Consider the following 27,150-nt stretch of genomic DNA (forward strand, 5'->3'; position numbering starts at 1 on the left):
ATACGTTTATTTCTAGTGCCTCTTATGTAAAAAAAACTATAACCCAGACAACTAGATAGAATTTACTTTTTTTACCTGCTGTTTATTAAAGAGTTAACTCTCAATTAAAAAATGCCCCAAATAGTCGTAATATATTTTCCCATGCCCATCACTGTGCTAAAGTGCAATGAGTCATTTGCAGATTCCATACTTTCCATACTGTAGTTGGAATGAGGCCATTCCGACTAAATTAAATCATTTTGACATACCTGCTTCCTCAGTTTCAGCATCATCTACGGATGTCATTGATACTCCAAGCTCCAAGCATTTTTTCATGTGTGCTTTAGACTTCATATGTTTTGTCAGATTTCCTATGGATCAGAGATTAATGTAATTAAAGGACAACAACAAAGATCACTTTTCAAGTAAGGTTTTGGTGTATCTTAACTCCACTATGCTGCAGATGATGGGTTTTAGCTTTAAAAAACACCACAACATACAGGGCTGACTCATCTAGACCATTGCCCTCAGAGCCTATTTTAATGAGAGTAGGTTTTTATATCTAAAGAGAATAAAAAATTCAAATAAATTCAGGGCCTGAAAGGTACATAGGCATCTCTCCAATTTTACACATGATATTTAGGCATCTCTAAAAAACTTATTTTTGGATGTTATCTGTTCCTGGACTCACTGTTCATGAATTGTACAGACTGCCTAGACATCAAAGTAAGTCCACAGCACAGCAGCCACTTAGAATTCATGCTCCTATTTACACAGTGGCACTTCCAAGGTAAGGGCTCTCCCATTTACTTCACACATGGTTTCCAAATGCTCCATGCATTTCAAGCATTTGGAAGCAAAAGTACCCCACCAAAAAAAAGACAGTTATGGGAGACTTCTCTATGCAAGTTTACTATCTAATTGCAGTCTCTGAACTGAGAGAAGCTGTGCTTACAGTGCCCATCTGGGATGTGGGAAATTCAGGTTCAGCTCCCAGATTTAGAGTATGGATCTAAATCAGACACAGCAGAGATTTGAAAGCAAATCTTCCATTTCCCTGAGGGAGCAATCCAACACTAGACTGTTGACTTCTTGGAGTGCTTGTCTTGGTCTGTTTTTATCATAGATAAAAAAACTGGGTTGAGATTGGCCCCAAGAGACATTTCATGACAAGGAATCTTCAGCGCAAAGCACAAGCTGGACAATATCACTCTAATCCATTTGCCACTTCAGTCTCATTTGCAACACCCAAACGGGAAAGCACGGCACAAGCAAACCCAACCCACTACCAAGACTGGTGCTTCTTAGCTCAAGGAAAGCCCTCTGGAAAGGCATTTATGCTGCTTACAGGACCTCAGCTAGCATCTCCAGATGGTGTTGTGCCACATGCCATCTTGGGGCAGGAACACTGAACTCCTCTGCTGGACAGTGCAGGTGTGCTTAGAAACCCACAAGCCAGGCTCTTCTCTGACCTTCAGTTCCAGCTAGTTCAAATGATTCCCTTCTCAGTAGGAGGTTTTTTGTGCCTGTGCACTGCATGAAAAGCCTAACTTGGTCATTGATGCTTCTGGATGGCAAAATGCTTAGAAAAACTAAAAACCTAAGCACCTCTGAAAATTTGTCTGCTACAAACTCTCAGCAAAATAGCAACAATAGTTATGAGGCTGACAAGCGCTTATAATCAGTAATACACCCGTTTAACACTTCTTAGACTTTGAAGGCTAACCTAGTCTTTTGCTACTCCTGCCCTTCTTGTGCAATAGGAAACCACCTCCTCCATGTTTCTTCTTCTTTGCCAGAGAAATGCCAGCCTCAGCAAGCAATTTCTCTTTTTTCCCCATGCCACCTCTTCTTTCTGGAATGTCCTCTCTGAAAATAGCTGTAAAACCACAATACTGTCATGTACTTCAAGGCCTTCCTCAAGACCCTTTTCTCCAGCAATGTCAAATGTAAGCAATGATATGAGGACAGCTCACCAGATAGTCTACTGGGACTACAAACAAGCAGCTCCTTGTCTTTGTCTCTACATGCCCATGAAAGTTCTCGTCTTAAATTAGGTTGATGGGTCTACTACCATCCATCAGCTATTCCCATCTTTGGCACAGGAAGAAGTGCTGGAGTCATGGAAACTATTACAATTCTCAATCCTCAAAACAGCTATGAAGCTGCACTGGGATCTTGGGAGAAATTTCCTTAGCTTCCTTTCTCCCCCTCTGAGTTAAGTTTCACTGCACTGGGACCAGAATCCATTTCTTTTGTCTGCCAAAGGGAAGCTAAGAAACTGAGAACGTAAGGCTCATTTAGGCTGTGCTACAAAGAAATGATACTAAGGAAAGGGTTTTTTTCCTTTCAAGGAGATGGTTGCATCACAAATCTGAATTCCAAAGAATATCATTATCTGTGTCTGAGAGTGACAAATGGAAGCTTTTTCTGTGCTGATAAATACATGTGAACAGAAGCTATCAGATCTCTATTCATAATTAATGCCACAGTGGATGGAGTGGCCCATCTGGGAGACATACATTATTTATAAACTTGAAACTGACCCACTGTAAAGCCTGTGAAGGCATGTATTCCTCAGCAGCTGATGCTCTGCTTCTACATTATGTCATAAAGAAGTATGGTCTCCTGGTAGCATTTAAGTGTTGCTGCAATTAAAATTTGCACCACGTAACAATGTTGGCAGAGTATTATTTTTCAGGGTGGTTCTTACACTACTACATTTTCTCTGCAGACAGAAGGACCAAGAGCTTATAGGTCTTAATGAAGCTATCCAAGGAATTTCAGAGTCTTACAAAATCCCTGGATCAATTAAACAGAAGAGAACAAACTCTCTTATACAGTCCTGTATTTATAAACACAACAATTTTATTCTGAAGAAAATACTCTCCTTGATTGCAATAGGTGATTGGACCCCAGAGGGCAAAATAGCTCCACAAGTGGCAAGAGTTCAGCAAAAAGGGTCTAGTACCTTTAGTTTTGAAGGCAAAATTGCACAACTTGCAAACATAAGGCCGGACATCAGTGTGAGTGCGGATATGTTTTTTGAGCATGCTTGGCTTTTTACAGCGAATGCCACATTCTTCACAAATGTACTTTCCTCGGCCACGACCTCTGACATAGACATAATCCTCATTTGATTTATACCTGTTGGAAGAGAGCAAGTATTTAAGTCATACAGACTCTAGGTCTCACACATGTACAAACATCACTTCTATGCATCTGATCCTCATCATCAAAGCAAACTCACGGAAGTTCCAAGGAACCTGAATTTTCAGTCTGAAACTCATAAAGCATTTGGCTTTTAGAGAACATACTGCTCCCGATGTATTTAAACAATATGAGACCAACACGTTGCAGTATGAGAACAGTATAAACACCATGTCAGGAAACCAATGAACAACCATTCCTATAGACACAACTCCAAATACAAGTCTGTAGGTTGGATTTATTTCAGCCCATTGCAGCCTCGTACAGCACAGACATTTACCACCACTGACAACAGCGTTGTTTTGCAGTGCGGTGCATTTAACTATTTTAGTGTATTTAACCCTTGGGATCAGATAAATCACTGGAAATATTTCATCCTGGAAACGCCCGTTTCTTCCCATTAAACATAAAGGGAACGTGGGTGATGAGCAAGGATGGACATTAGAGATGCCTGACACTCCCAAAGATAAATCGCACCCTAAAGAGAAACCGAGCCGAGTTCACTAAGGTATGTGATCCTCTAGAAATAAAATGGTATATGTCAAGCATGGATGCTTTGAAGAAAGCCATCACTGAAATTTTTAGCACAGACATAAGCTTTCTATGCTATCTTTGCTGGTCACATACTGCGTAGTTAGAAAACAAATAAGATATGAAAATCTACGTAAAGCTGTACACTGCCTTCCTTATCATGCTAAATTGTTAATACTAAAATCTAAAAGAGTCTAGAGAATCTACACAGGCTGTTCTGAGGTTTGAAGACTTCTGGGCATTCCTTTGGGGAAGAATTCCATCCTCATTCATCCAAAGTAAAATTCCAGGAAGTCCAAGAACTGAGAAATAATATTTTTTCTGTCCTCCACTGCCCTCTTCCTAAGCAGCACAAAGTACTTTCAGTCATTCTGTGGATGCACAGCCCACAAAATATTGTTGGTACTGACATTCAGTACTTTAAATAAAAAAGGGACTGTGTGAAAGATTCTGTTAATGTGATGATAACTCTACAAGAAAAAGTGGCAATTTTTTGGGTTACAGAGCTGGAACATTTTTCAAGTGTTCTGCTCTTAGATGAATGCTTTCCCGTATGTTTAGCTGTATCATGGGCAATATAAATTCTGAAGTTAATATCTTAGAAAAACATAAACCAGTGTCCTGTTCTCAAGTCCACCTTCTTATCTTTTAAACACATTAGCTTCTCTTTCAATTGTAGATGCTTAAATTCAAGCTTTTCATCTCATTTCCAGCCAAACTGTACCTCTCCCATTTCCTTCATTGTCCCTGGCAGCATGGGCAAAACAGGCATAGTCTAATGGAATTTAATATTTAGTCATCTCTCTAGCAGGTTTTCTGTAAAACATTTTTGGGATCTTGGTTGTGTGGCTGCCCATTTCCCAGGTTCTCCTTCATATGCACAGGCCAATGACTGCTAGTCATTTCTCTATCCACTGCTTCATCAACTACCTCCAAGCTTTCTTCCGCAGACAAAAAAAGAGCCTATCATTATTTGAAATATTGCTATTTTATCTTTTCTTCATCTCTCCTTACAGTCTGATTTTGCTGGTGGTCTACCATACCACCCCTGATTGATACTGGTAAGATAAATGCTGTGCTATTACATGTGCTTTTCTGTTGCTCCATCTCTGCTCTTCTTGTGTTTGACCTCATTCCACTGGCTTCTGTCACCTGTCAGATCCCATTGGACACAAAGACAATGACAAAACATGTGTCTCTTCATCATTCATATAGATGGTTTTTGGCCACAACTGACCTTGACTCTTTAAGTATGCTTCATCATAACAATGACTGTAAGAGAAATGACACACACAAACTTGACATTTAAAGAAGGGCTCGTGCAAAAACTAAAAGACCAGAAGTTTGAGTCTATGGTGGTTACCTTTTAGACCCCAGGAATAATCTGTCTTACTGCTAACTTGTACCTCTCTCAAAGCTTTGAGTAATTTCCTCCCTACTACTATGTAATGTCCAAGTAAGGACTTTGGCCACTGCTGCTGAGTTTGACTAAGATGGGACCCTTGAGTTAAAAAGCATTAACAAGTCTCAGTGTCCTGCAATTTCTACCCAAAGTGTTATTTTATTTGGGTTTTTCAATTAGAGTCTATTACTGATAGATATGAAAGTACAAACATAAGCAAACTGTGAATTCTTGCTGTCAGCTGATAATGTCATTAAGCTAAGTGTCAGAGGAGCAGGCATGCTTGTCCTGTCCCTTCTGTCTTTGCACACCATTAGTAACTAACTGTACTGCAACAAGTACTGAACTACTGAACTTCAAATTACTGCTTTTCTTTCAGAAATACTACTTCATATCCCATCAGTCACATCTGCAGTCACAGATGATGAAAAGCAAATTTTGTGATTCAGGTAATTTCACTTGAATCAAGCCACCTGCCTGGGGTAATAAAGCAGTGGTTAGCTTCTTCCTTCCAAACACCCTCTGCTAGGATGCTCACAAAATGCTCTTCATGGCCTTTCTGCAGTGAGGTGGTGATGTGCTGTGACTTCTGGTGCTACTGGCTGACAGCTGGACTCAATGATCTTAGAGGTCTTTTCCAACCCTAACACCTCTGTGACCCTATGATCTACTTTTTGCCTCAATTCTGATTCTCTCCTTCAGCTTCTCACTCATCCCCAGCCACAGCTATCTACTTTTTGCCCAGCTGCCACATGAATGATCCACCCCACCAGCACAAAGCAGAGCTGCACTTCCCTGTCAGATGGACAGGCCTTCCCACAAATCAAAAGTAGACAATCACAGATCTGTCTCAGCTAATTACCTTCTTCACACCTATGAAATGAAAGCAATCACAAAGCCTAAGGAAACCCATTTCCCATGAAAACCGAAAACCAAAATGAAAATATCCTGCTGAAAAAAGATATGAGCATCCATGCTTGTCTGTCCAGGGGAGAAAATCTGACATGAAGACAACAGACATTTGCTATATGGTCCATTGCACCATGTGCTGGGAGGAGATGAAGATGCGCTTGAAGAGGGAAGAACAAAACAGCTCAACAAACAGCCAAGAAGAAGCAAGCATAGAAACCCACCCATGTCAAAAACTAGCTTTAAGAAGTCATAAACAATAACTTGAAGAGAAGGAAAAATTCAATAACCAGGACAGAAAGCAGTGCAAGACATGACAATAATATCTAAGGTACATTACATCAATTTAAAAAATAGCCAAATGAACGTCTAGAATGGAAAGAACAAATCTATTCTTCCACAAATAGTTCTTGTAAAATGTACCATAAAGTTATGATGTGTGATTAAAGAGTGGACCTACTGACAGTGCATCACCTCATTTGCTGAAGTTTTGCAGTTTATATGTTTCTATTAAGGAAATCCCAGTCTATTGCACAGGCTATTTGTTCTCCCCCCTCCAGAAATTAATGTGCACATCAAGGTTTCATATGTTCTGTTTTACTCAAAGGGTATCTAAGCATAGCCAAATATTACTAGGGGCCATTTCTAGGTGAAGTGTGAATGATATGATTTTACTCAATTAGTTTCATAAACCTTATTGGCATATGGGAAAATTCAAGGTAGAGCAAGTAACACACAAAATTTCTTGAAGTAAGTATTAGATAGTAGAAGTTTTTTATAGAGTAATCTGCTGCAGCTCACACTCATCTGAATCCTCCTTTAAGTTGCTTTTCTTGACACACTTTTACTCTTCTGATCTCTCATCATGCAGCTTATATCAAGGCAGACTATCTTCAGATGGGTCATCCAAATTCAGAAATGGTACATAGTGGGAAGTAGGCAAATTTTATACTTCAAAGTGGGTGTGAGTTGAAGCAACAGCTCTTTAATTTTCTTGTAAACTTAGGCTCACCTAAGGGTGACTCTTGTAAAGCCAGTCTACTGGCTTAGGTACTAGGACAAGGTACTACAGAGAACAGTCAGGACAAGGGTGTCTGGGCGAGTACACCCATAAAAATCTCCAAAATAACTTTTTTTAGTCTTTCAGAAAAGATGTAGCTATACTCCTTCAGTGTTGCAGACTACAGAGAAAGGCAACAGTAATTTCATGGAGATTGTTCAATCTTGGACAGAAATACAACATCAATGATGGACGAATGACATTTTAAAGGGTACAAACTGACAGAAGAAGGAAATGGATGTATGAATTTCTCACATCTCCCTCCTGACCTATTTAGTTACCCCAATAAAACAGAGCTGTGGGACCATCTGAGTTTGGTAAGTCTGAAAACCACATCTTGTTAAGCCACCTGACTACACACTACTAAAAACTGGCAAGCTAATTGCATTGTGTCAGAATTCTGTAAAAGAAACTCAAAAATATCATTCATTTTAGAGTATGCTGCAGAGACAAATGTCTATTTCATTTTCTTTTCCTAACAAGTTTCTTAAGCCTCAAAACTATGTTAATTGGCTTTCCCCTCTTTGTTACTTATTTCTATTATCACTTGAGTGATAAGATTGCCACAGTAAAATTAAACATTATTTTATCAACCATACATGACAGATCTATGGATTAGTCTTAGATGCTATAGATTTCATTGGCATCTTACATTTTATCTCCAAAATCCAACCTCAGTAAATAATAAATAATACAATATTATGAGAATAAGACTAAGCATGCCTGATCAACCCGTTCAACTGAGTGGAAGTACATAGTGCCTAAAAATGGAAACACATCCTCATGGAAGTCATTAAATACAGAGAAATGGCACAGAAAATATCAAAATGTTAACAGTTCATCCACTTCCCTATGACTTAAGGAATTAAGGTAATAAATTTGAGTGAGTGCTCTTTTCCACACAGATGGAAAATAATTGTCTTAATAGCAAAGCAGAGCCCAAAGTGAGTATACAGGTAACCTGCAGTGCGTTTTAATACTGACAAATACACAAAAAAGAAGAGACTTGGAAGCTACAAGACATGGCAAGAATACAGGAGACTGTTCACATTCTAATTCATTCATATTCATTTTCAAATGTCTTTAAAATGACAGGCTGAGCTTGAAATTTCCAGTTATATTTTCTTACCCTCCTTCAAAGATTTTAATTCGTATCGGCTCAGTTTGTTTGGATGTAATGTCTTTATCTCCATGAATGTCTCCTTTTACTCTTTCTTTTATAATATTCCCCACTACTTTCTTTTCAAGCTTGCTGCCAAACAAGAAGAATGGCTCGTGTTTCATCTGTAGAACAAAGTCAAGGAAGGGTGTTACTTCTGGAGCATACAATAAACGCACACTTCATTTCAAATACTTTTAACATACCAGGTCAAAGCCAAACTCTCATTTTGGTTCAACTCTATGTGATGAATTAATCTGTCCCATTTAATTTGACAGAAAATAAGAGAGGAGGCAACATGGACAAATTTTTACAAGAGTCTTGACAGAAAAGACAGTACTGTATCTTTCCTCAGGAAAAAATAAAAACAAAAATACATGGAAAACAGATATGGAGAAGCCTCAGAAGGTAATTTATTGCCATTACAGAATTTTCCCTGGCACCATTAGCAAATGCTTAATCCATGAGGAAGAGTCAATATGTAAAAAACATTAAATGCATCTGAGGATCCTTATTCAATTTTATCTTAATCTTTTCTTAAAAACGCACATGGATGTTTGTGTCGGACACTGTTTAAATTGGGAAAAACAAGAGGCAAAATAAAAGGAGATAATGTATCAGGCTCTGGCCCACATGAAAGGAGGGCTTTAAAAGCCTCACTTTTTACATCTAATTTTGAAAATGGAGACAGAGACAGAGACAGCAGAAATAGCAGAGCTTGCAGAAGGATAAACTGAGGCTCAAAAGTTGTATTGGAAAGATGTTGCTGGCTGATTTCTCAATGGGGAAACTTTTCTTTTAAAAAAATATCAACTCACATTTTATAATTTACTAGAAATTTCTCATATAAACATATATGAATTAATTTTATTAAAATTTCTTATTTACCTGAGCAAACTGCTTCCATGCACTTGATGATGTCAGTTTACCAGCTCCAGGCCTGTGCATAGCCGCCAGGGTGTAGATTTCTGTGGTGTTTTTTTGCTTGGACCTTAAAAGTGCTAAAGTGGTCTTTGTACTTAGCCCAGACGGGTTTGGGTTACATGAACTTATACACCATGAGGCATAAACAGAAGCTTTGAGGGTTGGCTGCTGAGTGTAATTGGGTTTCGTATAGTTTAAGAAACACCAGCTGACAGTAGTCGTAGTACGCAGACTTGGGAACTGAAGGATCTGTTGAAAATCTGCTACATCTGTCAGGAGAATGGTTGAGGTTGTGACTTTCCCAACAGTATTAGATGACATCTGGACTAACATCCCAAGAGGTAATTTTTGATGTTTCTGTTGGTCTTCTGCAGGAATTTCTCCTGGTGGCAACGAAGACCTCTGTGGACTCATGCTCATATCTGAGGCTGTTTCATCTACATCCAACTCTTCTGGTGAGTCTCTTCCTTCAGACAGGCCACTGGACTTCTGTCCCGGTGATGTGGAATCAAAACTGGAAAGTTTCTCTCTGCTCAGTGGGAATGCATCAGCTCCTGCCATGCTGACAGGTGGGAAATCTTGAGATGTTGATGATGACAGTGATGAAGAGGATGACATGGATGGCAGACTTTCTTTTGGTTCAGTAGCACAGCTCTGCCTTACTAGTTGAGGCTTCTGCATTCTTGGAAAATCTTTCTTTATATCTGAGTTAGTCAACTCAACTGCACTTAGTTCCTCAACTATCTGCCCATACATTTTTTCTTCTTTGACTCGTTTCTGCTGCTTGGTCTCCATGAAGAGCTCCAAGCTGCTGGCAGGGGAAAGCATTCGTTTGCTTCCTCCCAAGGTAGAAGCCATGTCAGAAGTGGAAGGCAAACACAAGGGAATTGGTGGCTCCAGTCCAAGTGGAAGTGTCTGCGGCACTTTCCACAAAGGATATTTTTCTAGTCCTCCATGATGACCCAACATCTGAGCTATGTTAAATCCAATTCCTTGCATGGTTGCATTAGTTGCCAATGTTCTTTGAGAAACTGTCTCATCAACTTTACAAATTACAATTGCAGGACTGTTGCTCTGTCCGAGGATCTGGGAAATGCTTGTATACATGACACTACCATAAGATGGCACGTGGGTTTGAATCCTGACGGGAACAACTGTTCCTGGCAAAGACTGTACAGATCCATCACTTGGGGAGTCAAAATCTGTCTGAAGATGCTGCTCAGAGGAGGTATCTGTTGGTTTAATGCTATGGTCTGACTGGTACTTAGCAAGAGTATTTTTTGAATATGGCCCAGATGTTCCTGAGTAATGCTGGTATGCTTGCTCTTTAGCATGCACATAATCAGCTGCTTTCTTTCCAATAAGCTCAGGTGCATGTTCCAGGTGGTAACTTGGAGGTACGTCTATTTGGAAAGCCTGTTTGACGTAAGATTTCTGCAGCTGTTGTACAAATTGATGCTGGAAGTGCAGGGGTTCTGTGCAGGACTGCCACAAGATAGGCTGCTGAGATGGTGGTAAGTGAACCATGCAGACAGCTGGATAGGGGAACTGAAACAAGGTGCTATGAATAGGGGGAAATGGGACTTTTTCCTGATGTGCAAATAGCTGCTGCTGCTCTGATGGATGTTTGTTAGGAATATAAGGTGCTTGTTGGATTAAAGGAGTCCTTAACATTTCTGGGCTGTCTGCAACAAGAGCCTGTTGCTGGGCAAGGTGGGATGAGCTATTGCTAAGCTGAGGACAAGAGCCAATAGCCTGTTTTCCGGAGTCATCTACCTGAATAGGCTGAAGTACAGAGGAAGGGGAGTGATGCCAGACAAGCTGGGAAGAGCGAAGACCAACCTGTGAATGTTCCATCTGCTCCTGCTTTATACTTTGTTCTGTGCTCTGATCAGTCTGAGAAATCTCTGGAAAACCACTGAAAGAAGCTTGGCGAACCAAGAAGCATTTCTTCCTTTCTCGGGATGGAGACAATGCCACAGTAGGTGTTCCAGCTGAAGAAGCATGAGACAGGTTCCCATAATCAAAGGATTTACTTCGGATCTCCGGGATTTCAGCAGCATGAGGACAGGGCATCTGTTCAGATGAGCAGCGTCTCATTTCCCTCTGATGGTGATGCCCAGGGACGGAAAGTGAGTAAGCACCTGCTGGAACTGTTAAAAACTCAGACTGTTTTCCAAATTCATCTTGTTTGGGAGGTGTGATGAACTTCATATTCTCTTCTCTTTCAAAGGACATTGAAAAACTTGAACTGTGAGACAAATTACTTTCTTGGCTCGGGCTGCGAGAGAGACTGGTACCTGTTGACTCAAAGCTGGATTCCCCAGAGGAGTGCTCCATGTCAGCCAGTCTTAAACGCTTCTTTTTGGGTGGTAGCTTCTCAGCTGGAAGTTGAGAAAGGGTTTCACTTCTCTGGGGCCACTGGAACTCTTCAGTGGGTCTCTCCTGCTCTTTACTCAGCACTTCTTTATCTTTTTCAGGCTTATCTGGCTCCTCCGTGACACGAATTTCAGGTACCTGTATGTTGTGCTGGCGAACCAGCCTGGGCTGCATGTGACATGGCTGAGGCTGCTGGGATGGGGCTGGCTTCCCAGTGTCAACATTTTCCATCTGTGGAGCTCGGTCTGGGCTCATTGGGGACTCACAAATCTCACTCTCACATGTTTCAGATGGTGAATACATCTTTTCCTGCTGGCATGCAATATGTTCTGTAGATTCAGACCTTTCAAATGAGTTTGGCCTACTCAATGAATTTGTGTGCTGAATGACAGAGATGACATTTCCAGGGGGCTTTCTAACCAGTGATTCTGCAGTCTTTTCTTGTTCTGCAGTAAGGGGTGAGTCTTCCAAAGAAGCTGCTGGACTTCCAGACTGCAAGTAAGGCCTGCACATTTCGAAACGCTCCACATGGCAATGGGGAGCATTTTCCAGGCCTTGAAGGGCAAATCCACTTCTTGGCACTTCCGGAATTTGGGATTTGGGATCTAAGTCCAAAGATTGACTTCCCCCAGGGGTGCCAGTTGTACTGCTGCAAATCATAGGACTGTCTTCTTCATCTCCAACACTCTCCTCTTTCCTGCGCTTTCTGTTTTCAAAAGTTGTTCCAAGCATGGATGGCACTGACTGAGATTGTCCAAGTGCATCAATAAAAAACTCTCCCCCTTTGTTCATCCCACCTAAGGATGGTGAGTCCCTGTAGTTCTGCTTCTGAGCCTCAAATTCTTCCCACTTTCTGTAGTGCTTTCCACTGGCATCATAGTCATAAAAGGTCTTGTCTCCTTTCTTCTCTTTTAAGGATGGCCCTTTGTCACCTGCTGTCTGTCTGCTGGAAGCAATAATGATATTTTTCCCTGGTCTTCCATGATAGTCTGAATCTGAGTGTCCCTCCTGTACAGATGGCAGTTCAAAGGCAGCCTGCCTTCTCAACATTCTTTGGTGGGATATTCCCACTGTCCCAGGGTAAAACACATCATCAGAGCCAGTCATCTTCTCATCAAATGAATGGCTTCCTCTCAGAGACGGGGGAATACTTAAGCTGTTTGCAGAAGAGGTTGGCATGGAGTTACTTCTAATAAGAGGAGAGGAATCTACTGGGGGCTCTAGAAGGACAGGCACATCACCCTGCTGACTGCCTTGGTACAAGTTGGATTCACTTTTGATGGATGATGTGGTCTGGGATTGTCTACATTCTGTATTGCTGCCTGGATAAACTTGTGTAGACTTAATAGTGCTCAGATTACTGGAGTCAATGAGCTCCTCTTTATTTGGAGTCAGGTGAGAAATATGTTCCTCAAGCATCTTGATATCTAATCTGTTATTTAAAAGAGGTGACGGGTCTGTTTTGCCCTTTCTACCCATTAAACTGTGTTCCTGATTTGTTGTGGCTACAGTTAGTGCTGTTCTTTGATTAATCCTATAGAACTTCCCAAATATTATTTCCTCGTAAGACTTTGCATTAGTATTTGGTGGGCTAATTTGCTGCTCAGCACTTTCTGAGCGGGAAAAATAGCCAGAGTCAGTGCTTCCCTTACTGTGTGGGCTCAGGAGGTTTAATGACTGCTCAGAATCTTGTCCTTTTTTCTCTGACAGTCTTAGTGCAAGTCGCTGTTTAACTGTATGAGAGTCATCGGACTTGGAACTTAAGGATGGGGTTTGCAACATATCAGAGCTAATATATGGTGAACTCTCACTGGGTAACGGAATCCCACCTTTAGGGATAATCAGAATGGGGACTTTCATTGGCCCCACCAAGGACTCTTCCATGGAGGAGTGAAAACCACTCCTGCTAGCAATGTCCAGTGGGAGCTGTGAGACGGGGCTCAGTTTGTCAGACCCTTCCACTAAGAGTGAGGTCTCCTCATCAGTGTCTGTGCTCTGTTCTCCATCTGAATGTATCTCAGCTTCCACATCGATGTAACTGGCATCAAGGTCCAATTTAGAGACTGCTGACTCTGTGAAAGGTACCAACCCTGCCTTAATTGCATGGGCATGTGACTTCCTGTGTTTGTAAAGGTTGCTTTTCGTCTTGAAGGAGAAACCACAAGGGACACAAGGGTAAGGTCGCTCACCAGTATGAGACCTAATATGCTTTTTAAGTACACTAGGTTTGGCACAGGCCCGATTACAGTAAGGACAAATGTACTTGCCAGGCTTTTTGGGTTTGTGCTCTTTTTTGTGAGCATCTTCTGATTGTTCTAAAGATTTCTGTGAATATTGGCTGTATGTAGGGTTCAAACTTGAAATCTTCTTCCTGGAGAAACCTCCACTATGGCTATGCATATGAAAAGGAAACAAGTCCTCTGAGGCAACTGATTGCAAGTGGCTAGGAAACTGCCATGGAGGGCCTTCCAAGCTCTGATGTGGCTTTATGTTGTGCAAGAAACCTTGTGGCAATGAATGCTGTGGAAAGGAAAGTGAATGTTGACATGAGTAAGGACTTGGACGATGCTGTGGATATTGCTTCTCTGTGACTTGCTGTGCAGCTTCATTTGATGATACCAGTTTCCCAGAACTAAAAAGTTGTGCTGATGCCGTGTTTCCTACTTGCTCGTGATCTATTTGTGGTTGCCGCTGTACTTCTTGACTGCCGAAATTGCTCATCTTAATAACAGCTGAATGTTCTTGCCTCCATCTGCTTGGTACTTTAGCAGTTTCTCCAGACCTTGAGGTAGCTTTTTGCCCTATAGCTGTGTCCCCAGAGTCCATTTTGTTACACAAGGTCTTAAGTGCTAGTTCACTTGAAAGCTGTGCAGACACATGGAGTGTGCCCAAAGCTGTGCTTTTTAAAGTTCTGTTGCTCCCATTTTTCCAGGGCTGTTGCAAGTTCACAGACTTTTCTTTCTCTTTGGAACTTTCCACGCAGTAGTCTATAGGCATTAGATTTGTGTCTGTGCACTAATGAGAGTATTATACAGTTCTGTTCATGGCATGAACTTTCCTAAACAGTTTATTATACATTTGCAAAGACTTGTTATAGCATTTGGACATGCTCCATTGTTATTAAAGAATGAGACGGAAAATGATCCAGAGATACTTGTGATCTCCTACAGCAAAGTTCTGTTCATCTCTTCCATGGTGACACAGCTATCTGTACAGAAATACAAAAACAAAACAACCCCCCCACACCAGTTAGTACAGCCATACTGAACAACATCGCTGCAGTCAGTTGCTCTTCTATTTAGCTTTACATGGAAATTACTGAGGGACTTCAGCAAAGGTAACTACATTTCACAAAACTCTCTTTTGTGAGCAGACACAGTAAAGACTGGCTCCAGAGACTGCACACAAGCATAATCACTACTCCATAGCAGCTCTAGGAATAGAAAATAGAGACCTACACATTCCAAATTAAACAGTTTTGAAAGGCTTTCAGGGGACAGTTTAAAGGATTGATCTCAAAAAGTCCACCACATCTTTTCAAAGCTTTTTCAGCAAATCACTGCTGAAAACAGACGCCTAACACTGTGAGTGGAAATTACCTTATCCAGTATTACTCACCTAGAGTTCAGACATGCACTTCAGGGCCTTCCTCTCAAGTCAAAGTAGGTTGATCAGAGAAGAAATCTTTCCATATCATGATTCTGACAGCTTCTGACATAGAGGCTGTCTGTGCACATGGCCCTCCACTATGGAGATGCTTGTTTCTTACAATCAACTAGTCAACTTGGGGCATCTACCGAATATTGCTAAAAAATTGCTAAAGTTCTTAGCAATTTTCTTACTTCTTACCTTAGATCATCTAAATGGTTTCATAAGGAGGTGTTGTTCAACATTCTAAAGTACTTTTAAACAGTCAAAAAAGAGACACCAAAGTGGTATTTCAAACACAGTACTACTGGTACCTTTCCCCAACTCCACCTTCAAATCACTGTGTTAAATTCTAGTGAGAATGCCTCGCTAGATGTAAAGAATGTATTAGAGATTGTGCCTATGTGACTTTAGCAATTTAGATTTCACTGTTGAAACAATTCCATCCAGATATACATGCATTTTTAATGCTTAAATGCAATAGGTTTCCACAGTTATATTAAAAAGACCAAAAGCTCAGAGGTATGATTTTCACAGAAAAGTACAGCATTTGAATTTGAAGTAGAATGCTTGCTTGCTGTTTTCATATTATCCAAACACAGGATATTTTCTGGATAAAATAGTGAGAATTATAAAGACAGCCATGATTTAACAATAGCAAGGAAAAGGGTAAAACGTCAGTATTAGAGATACTGGAATACTTTTCATTCCTACAGTGGAGAAAATTAATTTGGCTTAAAGAAACAACAGCAAAGTGCAGGAAAACACAAAGGTAATAGGCACTTATGGGTTTATTTTCAGTATAAAGTAATTACCTGCATCTTCAAAACATCTAATAGGCATGACTATCTTCAAATTTCCTGTGGAAAAAAAATAAGAAATTTTTGATACTAGGTATAGATGATGACGAAAATTTTCTATTCTTTACAGTACAGGTCTGAAAATTTCATTTTCTCATCTATTGAAAATTTCATCTTGTGTCTTAAAGGTCTGAGCAATTACATTTGAAGACTAGAAGCATGAATGGTTTTAAAGGACTTAGGTTTCTAATGTGTAGATGAATAACATCAAGTCTAAACTAATAAAGTTCCACCTTTCTGAATCAGTGAAAAGAGAGCCGCCAATGTACCTCTTCATTCCTATGCCTTTGTTAAGCCTGGATTATCCTTGAATCCCCTTGGCAAATCCCCTTTCAATGCCTCTCCTCAGCTAATACTTTTAGACTCCAGGCCTCTCATTAAATGTTTCAGGGACCAGCACAAACTCCTGGTCAAGGTGTCACCATTCAGGGACAAGAAAATGCAGTGAAACAGGAGTAGGTGCCCAAATCAGTTAACACCTGTGTGATACCGCTACAGAATATATGGCTGCCTTCTCAAAGACAAAACTCACAAACCAAAATTATAGAATACATGGTTAAAAGACTTCTGTGATTGCCATGATTTGCCACCTCTCTGTCAGCACACTGCAGGCTACTCTGTACTGTTGAAAAGATCAGCTCAGAGAAGAGGGAGCCTGAACATCATCTCACTGCCTTACGAACATTTCTCCCATCAAAGGAGGACTCTCCCTTTCATTGAAAAGGATGTTTGTTCAATTGTGATAACAAAAGCAACAATGACAGCATTTCTTTATAGCTTTTATTTATACCAAAAGTCAGTGCATCTCTAAAGAAAGGCTTTTAGAAACAGCTGGAACATAAGCTTCAGAGTAGGGCATATAGACTATAGTAATGATCCCCAATTAGCAACTATCAGAAAGAAGTTAGACAATTCATGTTTTCTCCATTGAATAACACCAAAAATTATAAAAAACTAACCTCTATAAATAAAAAAATCAACAAAAATTGAAAAATAATTTTTAATTCTTTGTAATTAATAACACTTTCCAAGAACAAATGGACTTAGCAAAGCCTGACAACTAGACACAAATAGAATCAGTACCATGCCACCTGTTATGAATTAATTACAGTACAAATAATATATCAGTAGTTAGGCCAGCAATAACTGATGGAATGTTGGTTTAGTCAAATATTTTTTAAAAAAATTTAACTATTGAGAAATCCCCTGTAGTATAAAATAACAGCAAGTTATCAAATGCAAGCCAGAATATTTTAGGTCATAATGTCATTTAGTTTTGATGTACTAATGGCTTTTTAAAGTAACTCTCTTGTACGAGTCACTAAAATAAAAAAGAAAAATGCAACCCAAGTACAATTTTTTAAAATTTCCTAATCCACTTCCTCAAATAAAAGGTGCATGTCCAAATGGAAAAAGAAATCCTTTTGCAGGAGTTACATTATATCAGAAATAGTTACCACAGAGCAGCTGGGCATGGGCTCAGGAGGAAATGGCAGGTAAGTGGCCAACCAGTTCCAGCAGCTGAGCTGCAACTGCAGGTCGCTAATGATGCCAATACACCAGCACAGATGTAAAGGAATATGTGTGGCTTGAGAAAGCAAAAACAGAGACAAGAGTGAATGGTCTTCTCTGAGAGAACATGAAGTTATTTTCCATCTTCAAAGAAAAATACTCTTCTCCTTATTTTGCAATTTTGCAAACGGTGAAGGATAAATTTCTATAAGATGGGAGTATCCTTTCTTTTCCATACTCCTTTTACTGAGAGCACCTTTATAGAAGAAACCTGCCAGTCACAGCAATGTGGCAGCAATGGTTTTATTTCAGCAAAAGATGATGCTAATATACATCCAAAACTTTCTTGTTCTGGACTGAGAACTCTGTTACAGAGTTAAAACCATTCTTCAGCCCTGCAATTTCAGAACATTCTATGCAATTTTTCAACCTACACTATGAAACAGGTATAGGCTAATTACAGGGATTATTGATGGCTTAAGTATGGCAAGAGCCACTCTCCTGGGGAAAATAAATCTCTTTCCAGAATGAACGTAATCATTTCTTGTTTGGTTTCAGCTGCCACCCATCCTGTGTCAAAGATGGCTTTAACATTATTTCTCTCCTTTTTTTTTCCCTCCCTAATGGGAGATTGGCCTAACTGGAGAAATGTAAGACACTGCAAAGCTAGTTGGCATTCTGTCTGTTTTATCCAGTCAAGACTCTATCTCATCTGGCTACATCCACAGCCTAGCTTAAAGCAACAAAAACTTCCATTTTTCCAAGTGATTAATGTTTCTCCTTTAGAAAAAAATTGCAAGTATACTTTTAAATATTGCTTTTCATCAAATTCATGCTATTTGATAGGCAGAAACTCATTATATTTCAACTACTACCTATTTAAAACCAAGGAACTAAGGATGATAAAAGTGCACAATTTTTTCAATACTTTTGGCATGGCTCAGCTCTGTGGAGTGAGTAAGAGTAGCCCACCTACACGGATCAGAAGCTGTATGGGAGTTGCACTGAGCACATTGTTTGACAGGAGCTGCAAAGTCCTTCCTGGCTGGAGGCCAAGCCAGGTTTCCTGGCAGGAATGTGGCCCAGGAGCCAGCTCCCCTAGTCACATTAGCTGTGCTATCTGCCTGCTTCAAAACAGGACATTTCACTTCTATGAAAACTTTGAACATGAGAAGATTACTTGGAAACCAGGAGCTGTATTTATGTCAGATGCACCTACTAAATCAAGATTTTCAGAACTTTTGAGAAAGAAACATTATCCTATTGCTACTTTTTTAAAGAGAGTGCCTTTGTGAGCTGCATGCAGGGGATGTATACCTGATTGACTGCAGGGTTCCAAGATTATTCCTTCTTTTCTTTTTTACTCTTTTTTTTTTTTTTTTTTTTTTCAGACCATTAAAATGGTTATACTCAACAGCTTTAAAATAAAATTTGGCAAAATATTACTTTTACTGCTTCTCAATTTGTAGCTCATATTACAGTTCTTGCAAGTGAACAAATTGGAAGCTTATGTCTTCCAAGCTAAATCCTGAGCACACCATACAGAATAAATATTGACTCTAGTCTAATGACTAAGGGTCAGATCCAGCCTTGTTTTAAATCTTTTCTGTCCAGCTCTGCCAGCACAAGGCCGACCCAAAACCACAGTAACTGGCCCCTGAAGAATTTGTATTCTATAGGGCAAGTGCTAGCACAGACAAACTGCAGTGGCTCCTATGAAATCCCTATACTCATGGACAGACCTCTGGCAAGACTCTTATTAGGCAAGTCTAGTTTATATCTGGGACAAGCCCAGCAGCCTTACAAGAGGAGCCACCTCTGAACTCTTATCCACCTGCAACTGAGAATAAAATTGCCTTGGCCTTTCAGGAAGAAAGACAGCATACTTTCAGCTTGCTGTCCTACATGTTTCCCTCTGTCCTACTAATGAGATTCCCCACAGAACTGCTTGGTGTTGATATCCCAGTGAAAAACGTAAAACGACTGGGATCACTAGTAAAACATGGATTTACAGTTTCTCCTGCATAGGTAGAGTCATAGGTGGGCTAAATCTGAAGAGAAGCTCTCAATCATCATCCAGTGTGCACCTCTGAACTGAAGGATTTAACTGGCATGAAGATAGGTAAGCATTTTCTCATCCTGCTTGCCAAGGTTATATATTCATTCACGGGCTGAAGATGTTATGTAGCAACATAATGAAAAGCATGCAGACCTTGGGGTGAATAGTTTTGGCATTTTACCCAAATGAGAAAAAAGGTGACCAACTGACACTTGGCAAAGTCTGAATTACTGGGGAATGGGAGCCTGCCTGTGCTGTTGCTGCAGTTTGGCAGGAGCAGTAAGACATCATTCTGCACATGCGAATCAAAGAAGGCAGCTCTTTTAAAACAGGTTAGATGTATCTATTTTAATCTACCACTTTCTCTCTCGTAACTGCTCGTTACCTCCTCAGATTTGAAGATACTACTCTAATTTGTTAATTTAATTCCACCCCTGATGTTCCATCTGCCCTCTGGATTTCAGTGCTTTATTGAATGTATAGCCACTCTCCAAAACCAGCCAGAGAACCACAGTTTTTGAAAAACCCTGAAATATTTAGAATTATACATATGGGTTTGGTTGGGTTTGGGTTTTTTTGGGGAGTGGTTTCTTTGGTGTTTGATTGGTTTGTTGTTTTTTTTTTTTTTTAATTTGGGCAGCTGAACTAATTATTACAATATACTTTTTAAAATATTATTTTAAAGGACCATCCAATACAAACCCAAACACAGCTCAGCAAGTACATGCAGTACACAATGATCTAACAAACTGTACTAAGTTTACTTGAGGACAAGCTACAGGGCAGGATCTGTTCTCCATTGCTATATTGTGCTCACAAGGATTCCCCAAGAAGCCAAGAACTGAGGGGACTCACTGAGAGAATCCAGTCATAGGCACATCAAGGGCAGACTGCAACCTCAGTGTGACCAAACAACAGCTTCAGGCTTTTACTCTCATGAGAGCACATTTGTCCCTGGTAGTTGCTGGTTTCAAGGGACAGATTCTGTGTGTGCAAAACTAGAATTGGTATAAAACCTGGCATTTTGATTTGTGCAATTATTATTTCAGTGCTCAAACTATATCTGGCTTATACTTTCAGAACTGTTATAGAATCTCAGCCATTGAGAATTGGAATCTGACACAGTTTAGATATCTGTACTAGTAATATTTAATTAATTTTATGCTTTTACCAAATTCACCTTAATCTTAATTATTGCATGTAATTCAAAATACTACCTGAGACCACATGTTGCAGAAAATGACTGGAATCTGTCTGCTTAAAAGTACACTGAAATCAACTAAAAAAACAATTAAATAATCAAATCTGTTGCACTCTAACACCTGAACTGTAGGATTTTAGACCTGTTCAGACATTTCACATAAATGTTCATGTGTACTTGCTGTGCAGAAGAGCTACACTCTGAATGTGACCCTACTGAGTCAGAGGTCAAGCAAACACTGACAGAAAAAACAGGTATGAAACAAGAGCCTCTCATTACGAGACTTGACTCAGAGACACTAAAAGGAGACAAATTATTCCAACAGCAAGGAGAACCAAATTCTCCTCTACGTTAACCTGGTATGAATCTGAAGCAATGAGTTGCAAATCCAACAACATAATACCAGATTTATTCCTCATAAAAACAAACAGAATCAGACCACTCAGGTTTAGCCTTTTACATCCTACCCACAAAATACCTGAAATTATTTGCCACAAGGTGAAAATAAACTAATCCAACACCTCTAAGAACACAGAAAATTGTAACATATATTGCAAGAAATGTTCAATTACACAGTAGTAAGAAAACATGGGTGATTTTCATTAAGAGATGCTGGTTTGTATCATAAATGCTTTGAGTACAGCTGCAGCAAAATACTCAGTTTTTGCTATGTTAAGTATCTCAAATATAATTTTAAACTGCTGCTCTCTGTAGAAAAACAGCACCAACCAAAAATCTTAACTTCAATTTGAGTGTATTTTAAGAAGCCATAGAGAAGTCTAGAGCAGAAATGCATTAACACTGACCTTTTAACGACAAGGATTGCTCACTTAAAAGTATATCACTATTTCCTGTTTCAGCATCATACACAATGTACACATTACTGCCAGATGGAAAAAAAAAAGTATAAAAAAAGCTTTAACGTTGCCAAAGACCAGTTGAACACTTATTTCCACAGGATGAGTAAAAAAAAAAAAAAAAAAAAAAAAAAAAAAAAAAAAAGAGAGAGAAAAACCTATGCAGGAGCCAAATTAATCTAAAATACTTCCTTTATAGGTAGGAATTTGAAAACAAATCACAATTCTTCTCTTTGAATTGAACAAAATCCTGCTATCAAAGAGATGCCAAGTCAAACAGTCTTGTCAACCAATTAGCAGTTAATTGATCCCTCTGATCCCACTGCTTTTAATGGATCAGGTAAGTATTCTGTTTCTGGTTGCCTAATCTTGCTGTAAACTTCAAGAGTCTGACAGACCATGTCAGATAACACAAAAGCTACCTGACATGAACATCCTGAACCCTGAATCTATACAAAGCCAAAGGATTGGGATTATTCAGATATGAAACTAAACAAGAGAACTATATAAACTGCTACTTGTTTCACGCTGGTACTTATTTCCTTGGGGAACAAGTTAAAAAATGAAAACAGTTTAATAAAATACCAATCATTTCCCATGTGGACCTTAAAATGTAATGGCAGAGCAACAGCAGACCTGACAGGCAGTACTTCCAGGATTATTAAAATTTCAGAAGGCAACAAAAATACCACAATTGTTTTGCCCTGCCCATACCCCCACCCCAACACCTCATTTTCTTTTGAACTGTAGTACACAATGACTTATAGGAGTGGGAACAGCTCCCATGCAGAGAACAGTCAGAAACCGATCCTCACCAAGGTCCACTTCATTGTTTTGATGGACGTAACAAGTTTTTTATGATGCCCAATCCCGTTGGTGCTATCTGCAGAAGAATGAGTGTTTCTTGAGGATGAATTAAGTAGTAAGCAACATATTTACTAAATACACATTAACAATGTCCAGGAGTATCCAAAACAGTGCTGAGATACAAATGAGCTCTTGATTCTTGGACTACTCTCTCTCAGCAGAAACTCAACTTTATCTCCCTTTCTGCTGAGCCACAGCAGTTAAACATAAGGATAAACAGAACGATACTGTGCCAAACCATAGAAGTGTCAAATAGTTTGGCATCACTATTTGTAGGATTACTTTTCACCATGTAGAAAATAAATGGAACTTTGGCCCTGCTCAAAAAGGGCTAAAAACCTCTGAAAAGCAAAGGCTCAAACACTAACCAATGATGCTATGTGGTGCCACTGGGATTGCAATGAAAGTTTTGCATTTTAAAGAACTGGTGAAAATTATGGAGATTAAAGAATTTTTTTCTCAATTCAACACAAAGGAACGTGCTAATCGGAAAGGGAAATTTCACACCTAATAAAGGACAGATTAAGTAAACTATGAATTTAGCAGCACTTGGGAAGGTTAAAGTGTATGCAAAGAGCAAGATTCTCAAGTGGATGTGGTTTGTAGTCATTTAGAGAATTATAAAACATCACCTACAGTAGGAAGGGTAAGAACATTTTCACAGAGTTCAAACTGTTAAAGCTGTCAGATATAAGAATTTTCCTAACTGAAAGACATGCAGAGGCTGAAATGCCTCGTCATTTTCATGCGAGGACTGCAAACAGGCAGCCACTGGGGAGAACACAGCTGTACTGGTAAATCCCTGTTAAGATATGATACAGCTTTCCCCCAAGTTTTCCCAGGAAAAAAAAAAAAATCAAAATTTGAGTAAATATTGCAACATTTTTAGGTACAAAGTAACTATTCTTCTCATGCCAAAAGGAAACACTAAGCAAATACCAGGCCTTTGCCTAGCATTTTCAACTCAGAGGGAAAATATAACTGAATTTTCTGGGAAGTGAGGTTTTTTAAGTTAAAATGTTACACAATCCTAATTATGCAACTGCGGCAGATTTTGTGAACAGCCATGCCTCCTTTCACACCATGTCAGAAGAATCCACTTCCATTTCACATGAAAATATCAGTATCTTTCTAACACCTTTTTGAATGAGCAAATTCACTGCCTCTGACTGAAACCCTCACCCTGAGAAGAATTACATATGGAGACATTTATAGTACCTGAGCTTGCATTTGTTTTTCACTCACACCAATTATTATACAAGCTTATTTTAAAACTCGTCACTGTTTACTAAGCTCTGTGGTCATCACATGTCAAAACAAAAACAGACACATGCTAAACACCAGCAGTATGTTCTTCATTTTTTTTTTTTTTTTTCACTTTTTGCCCCTGAAGTAGAATGGGTCTTCACATTAGTTCTATTTCCATCCATCCTGGGTACTTTGTAAGAGTTCAGCTGAGATCAGCTATTAAGCCTCAAATATCGCATAGATGTCACAACAGTCCTACTCAGCAGCCAAAATGTTTCATTTTGACTAATGATTCAATACAGGCATTTTGGTGCAGCAGATCCTGTCACTAAGCATTGTCTAAAGATTCTGATCACTATAGTGGTAATGTAGGATACATCAATTAGACTGCATATTTAAGAACACTGCTTTCTGTACAACCCTCAGGATGGTTAGCAGAGGGGAAAAAAACCAAAAAAAACCTCTTCAAAATTATTCTGGTCATATTTTACAGTACTTTGTTCTTTTTTACTGTATGAAGCATTGAAAGTCAGTATGTATAACATTCAATCGCATCAGGACACCTCTTAAAAGTTCAGCAAAAGATGCATATGCTTTTTGCTGTATTTTTTAGTTATACATGGAATTTCACTCTCTGCACTTAAGTTTCTTTCTACAAAACACAAATCAACTGTGTTTATTAACATTACCATCACTCTCCCAAGCAAACACTTCTGAAGAGATGAATGTCCACCAAAATACTTGAAACTACATTTCAAACCTCTGTTATTCCAGAGCTGTTGCTATTTAAGGCACAGACCAAGCTGAAAGCTAAGTTACAGATTCTCAACAAGCACAACATAATAAAGCCCAAAACACCTTTTGGGAAAGACACTATTCAGATTTCATGATGACTTTTCATCAGACAAGGTCAGATCAGGTGCATCACCACAGCACCCTCAAGTTTCATATATGTATCCCACATACCACTAACTTTTGAAACTACTCCAAGGAAACCTGCAATATGAAACCATTGAACACCAAATTACTCCTATCCATGAAAAGCTGAAATAAGTGCAGCAAAGAACCCTGATTTCAGCCACCAGGGAAGAGGTCAACAAGCTCTAAGAGAACATTCTCAGGACTGATGGTCCATCAAAAGGGAAAGCAACTGTTGCTCAGCTTTAAAAAACTCCAAACAACTTCATACAGGGTTGTCCTTCTCCTGCATCCTTACTGGTTCATTCCACCAAGTTTAGTTTTTCTTTCCATTATCAGAAGTGGAAGTGGAATCACATAACAGTCTGGCCCAAAAGTATCTTGGGTGCTTATGATACACCAACAACATCTGTGCACAACAAACAAAATAAAGCATCACCAACATGCAACCCAATGTTTTGAGTTGGACATGACCTTTAAAGATCAAATTCAGCTCCCAAATATCCCCATGTTAGCCCTCAACATTCCTTTATAGACAGGGAAATTATCACATGGAGTATATGTACAAGCATGCAGGGCTTCATGCTTGCTAAGCTACACTTGAACTAATTACTACTAAATGTTCCTTGGGATATCTCCTAACAATCTGAAATGCTGCATTGCAAATCAAAAACATGTAGGGCTATTTTCCTTATGACAGTACAGTGTTTTAGCACTCAGACCATCTATGATAAATAATCTTATCTTAGACTTAATCGACTCACTTATTCAATTGAACTCTTCCCCCTGCTTTTTCCTTCCTCCCCCACAGACAGGGTTTGAGGACACCCTGTTCGCCTGGAGATGGTGAATCACTACAAGCCAGCAGGCCCACTCGGTTCCTCAAAAGACACAAAAGGTGTAAAAATAGCTCATACTAATGAAGCAAGTACAGCGTCAGCAGCCAGATGAGCGTGGGATCTGATAAGGGTCTGTTGTTGCAAAGGGCAAATTATTAAGAGAATGCTTCTGCCTCTCTCTCTCTTTTTATTAAGCTTTGTTCCTCCTTTGCTGAAACCAGCCCTCTGCAATGCCTGATAAATGACACCTGACAAGGCTGGCTGTAATTGCCAGTTTCATACCAGCGCAGGAAGTGGTGCCTCTCTACAAGCTGAAGGTATAGTGGAGGTGTCACTAAAAAAAAACACAAATAAAGAGAGGCACAAATAAAGCCTAAAAATAACCAGGACTACCCACTGAGTATGACTGTGTGGGTATATTTAGTCTGTCTAACATCAACTTTTCTTGCTAAAAACACAATCTTACCTTTATGCAAAACAGCTTCCTGTTTCTAACTTGAGAAACTTGAGAACACGGGGTGGGGAGGGAAGTAAGATTTTGAAATCATCCCCTTTTCACTGACATTATAACAAGAGTAAAGGTGAAAAGACCAGACAGACCTTCCATGTGGCTTTTGCATCCTGACATCCCATGACAAACAGTTGGAAGCTTTCTATTAAGACATCCCAATAAACCGCCCCTCGGACTATGGGAATAGATTCAGAGGCAAAACCAGAGCTGTACCAGCAAACTCTGGGAAGCAGCAGGAGGTGAAGGCAGGGGGCAGGTCCCATGCCCTGGAGTGTGGCTGTGCCCAGCCAGCAGCAGTGGGACACAGTGGCTCTCCCACAGCCCAGTCCTGCAGACCCCACCTGCCCTGGGCCGGTGCACAGCCCTTCCCCGGCACGAAGGACCTGCCAGGAAGGGAAACATCAGTTACCCACTTCAGGCTGCAGCCAAAGGGCCACCCCTTGGCAGGAACAGGAGGGCTGGACCTACTGTTGGTGCTGGCCAGCCTTAGTTGAGCCGCCACATGGACCATCCCACTCCTCATCCTGACAGGAGCCCTGAGCCTCCCGTGGGTTTGACTGCAATAGATGAGCCACAGCTTCACTCAGATGAGGGGCTCAGAGATGTTCAGCCAAGATTCCTTCCAGGGAAACTCTGTGCTCCTGCACAGGCCATGCACTTCATTCCCTGCTTCTCAAAGGGAGGGAAGGGACAGTCCCCACAATCAGAACATCTGCAGCTATTTAAAGCCTGTGACTGCAATACCACGCCTGGAAGCCACACTCACGGCAAATTCCTAGTGCTGACTAGTGCTCTGCATGAGCTGTGCAAGGAAATGGTCTTTCCCACAATTTTGCTTTTTCTGTTTGATATCATGATTTGTTTGGCTGATGTGCATAAGAGGGGTTTGTTTCATTATTTTGCAGCCTTCCTGTGTGCCTCCATACACCACCCATCACTTCTGCTGGGCTAAACAAAAACACGCAGGTTTTTACCAGACCTTTTCTCTCATTTACAACAGGGAAAAAAGCCTGCTGTAACATATTGCCAACTTCACATGCAAGATTCAATCCAAATGATTATTCTGACATTAGAATT

General features: G+C 40.0%; 1 protein-coding gene across 6 annotated transcripts in view; it reads right to left on the reverse strand.

Annotated features, from left to right (window-relative positions):
* HIVEP2 (HIVEP zinc finger 2) overlaps positions 1-27,150 on the reverse strand; it is a 136,745-nt gene that overhangs the window by 10,430 nt on the left and 99,165 nt on the right. For 5 of the 6 annotated variants that reach the window (XM_083856878.1, XM_083856874.1, XM_083856877.1 and 2 more), the window contains 5 exons: positions 16,017-16,061; positions 9,139-14,761; positions 8,221-8,375; positions 2,951-3,126; positions 249-350 (listed from right to left, as the gene is read on the reverse strand). In XM_083856878.1, coding sequence (XP_083713004.1) covers positions 249-350; positions 2,951-3,126; positions 8,221-8,375; positions 9,139-14,550 — 5,845 coding nt within the window. In that variant the 5' untranslated portion in view covers positions 14,551-14,761; positions 16,017-16,061. Of the gene's footprint in view, positions 1-248; positions 351-2,950; positions 3,127-8,220; positions 8,376-9,138; positions 14,762-16,016; positions 16,062-17,518; positions 17,595-27,150 lie in introns of those variants that run through there. The other variant, XM_083856879.1, reaches the window with a different exon arrangement.

This window comes from Zosterops lateralis (genome assembly GCF_965231275.1).
Source record: "Zosterops lateralis genome assembly, chromosome: 3".
NCBI lineage: Eukaryota > Metazoa > Chordata > Aves > Passeriformes > Zosteropidae > Zosterops > Zosterops lateralis.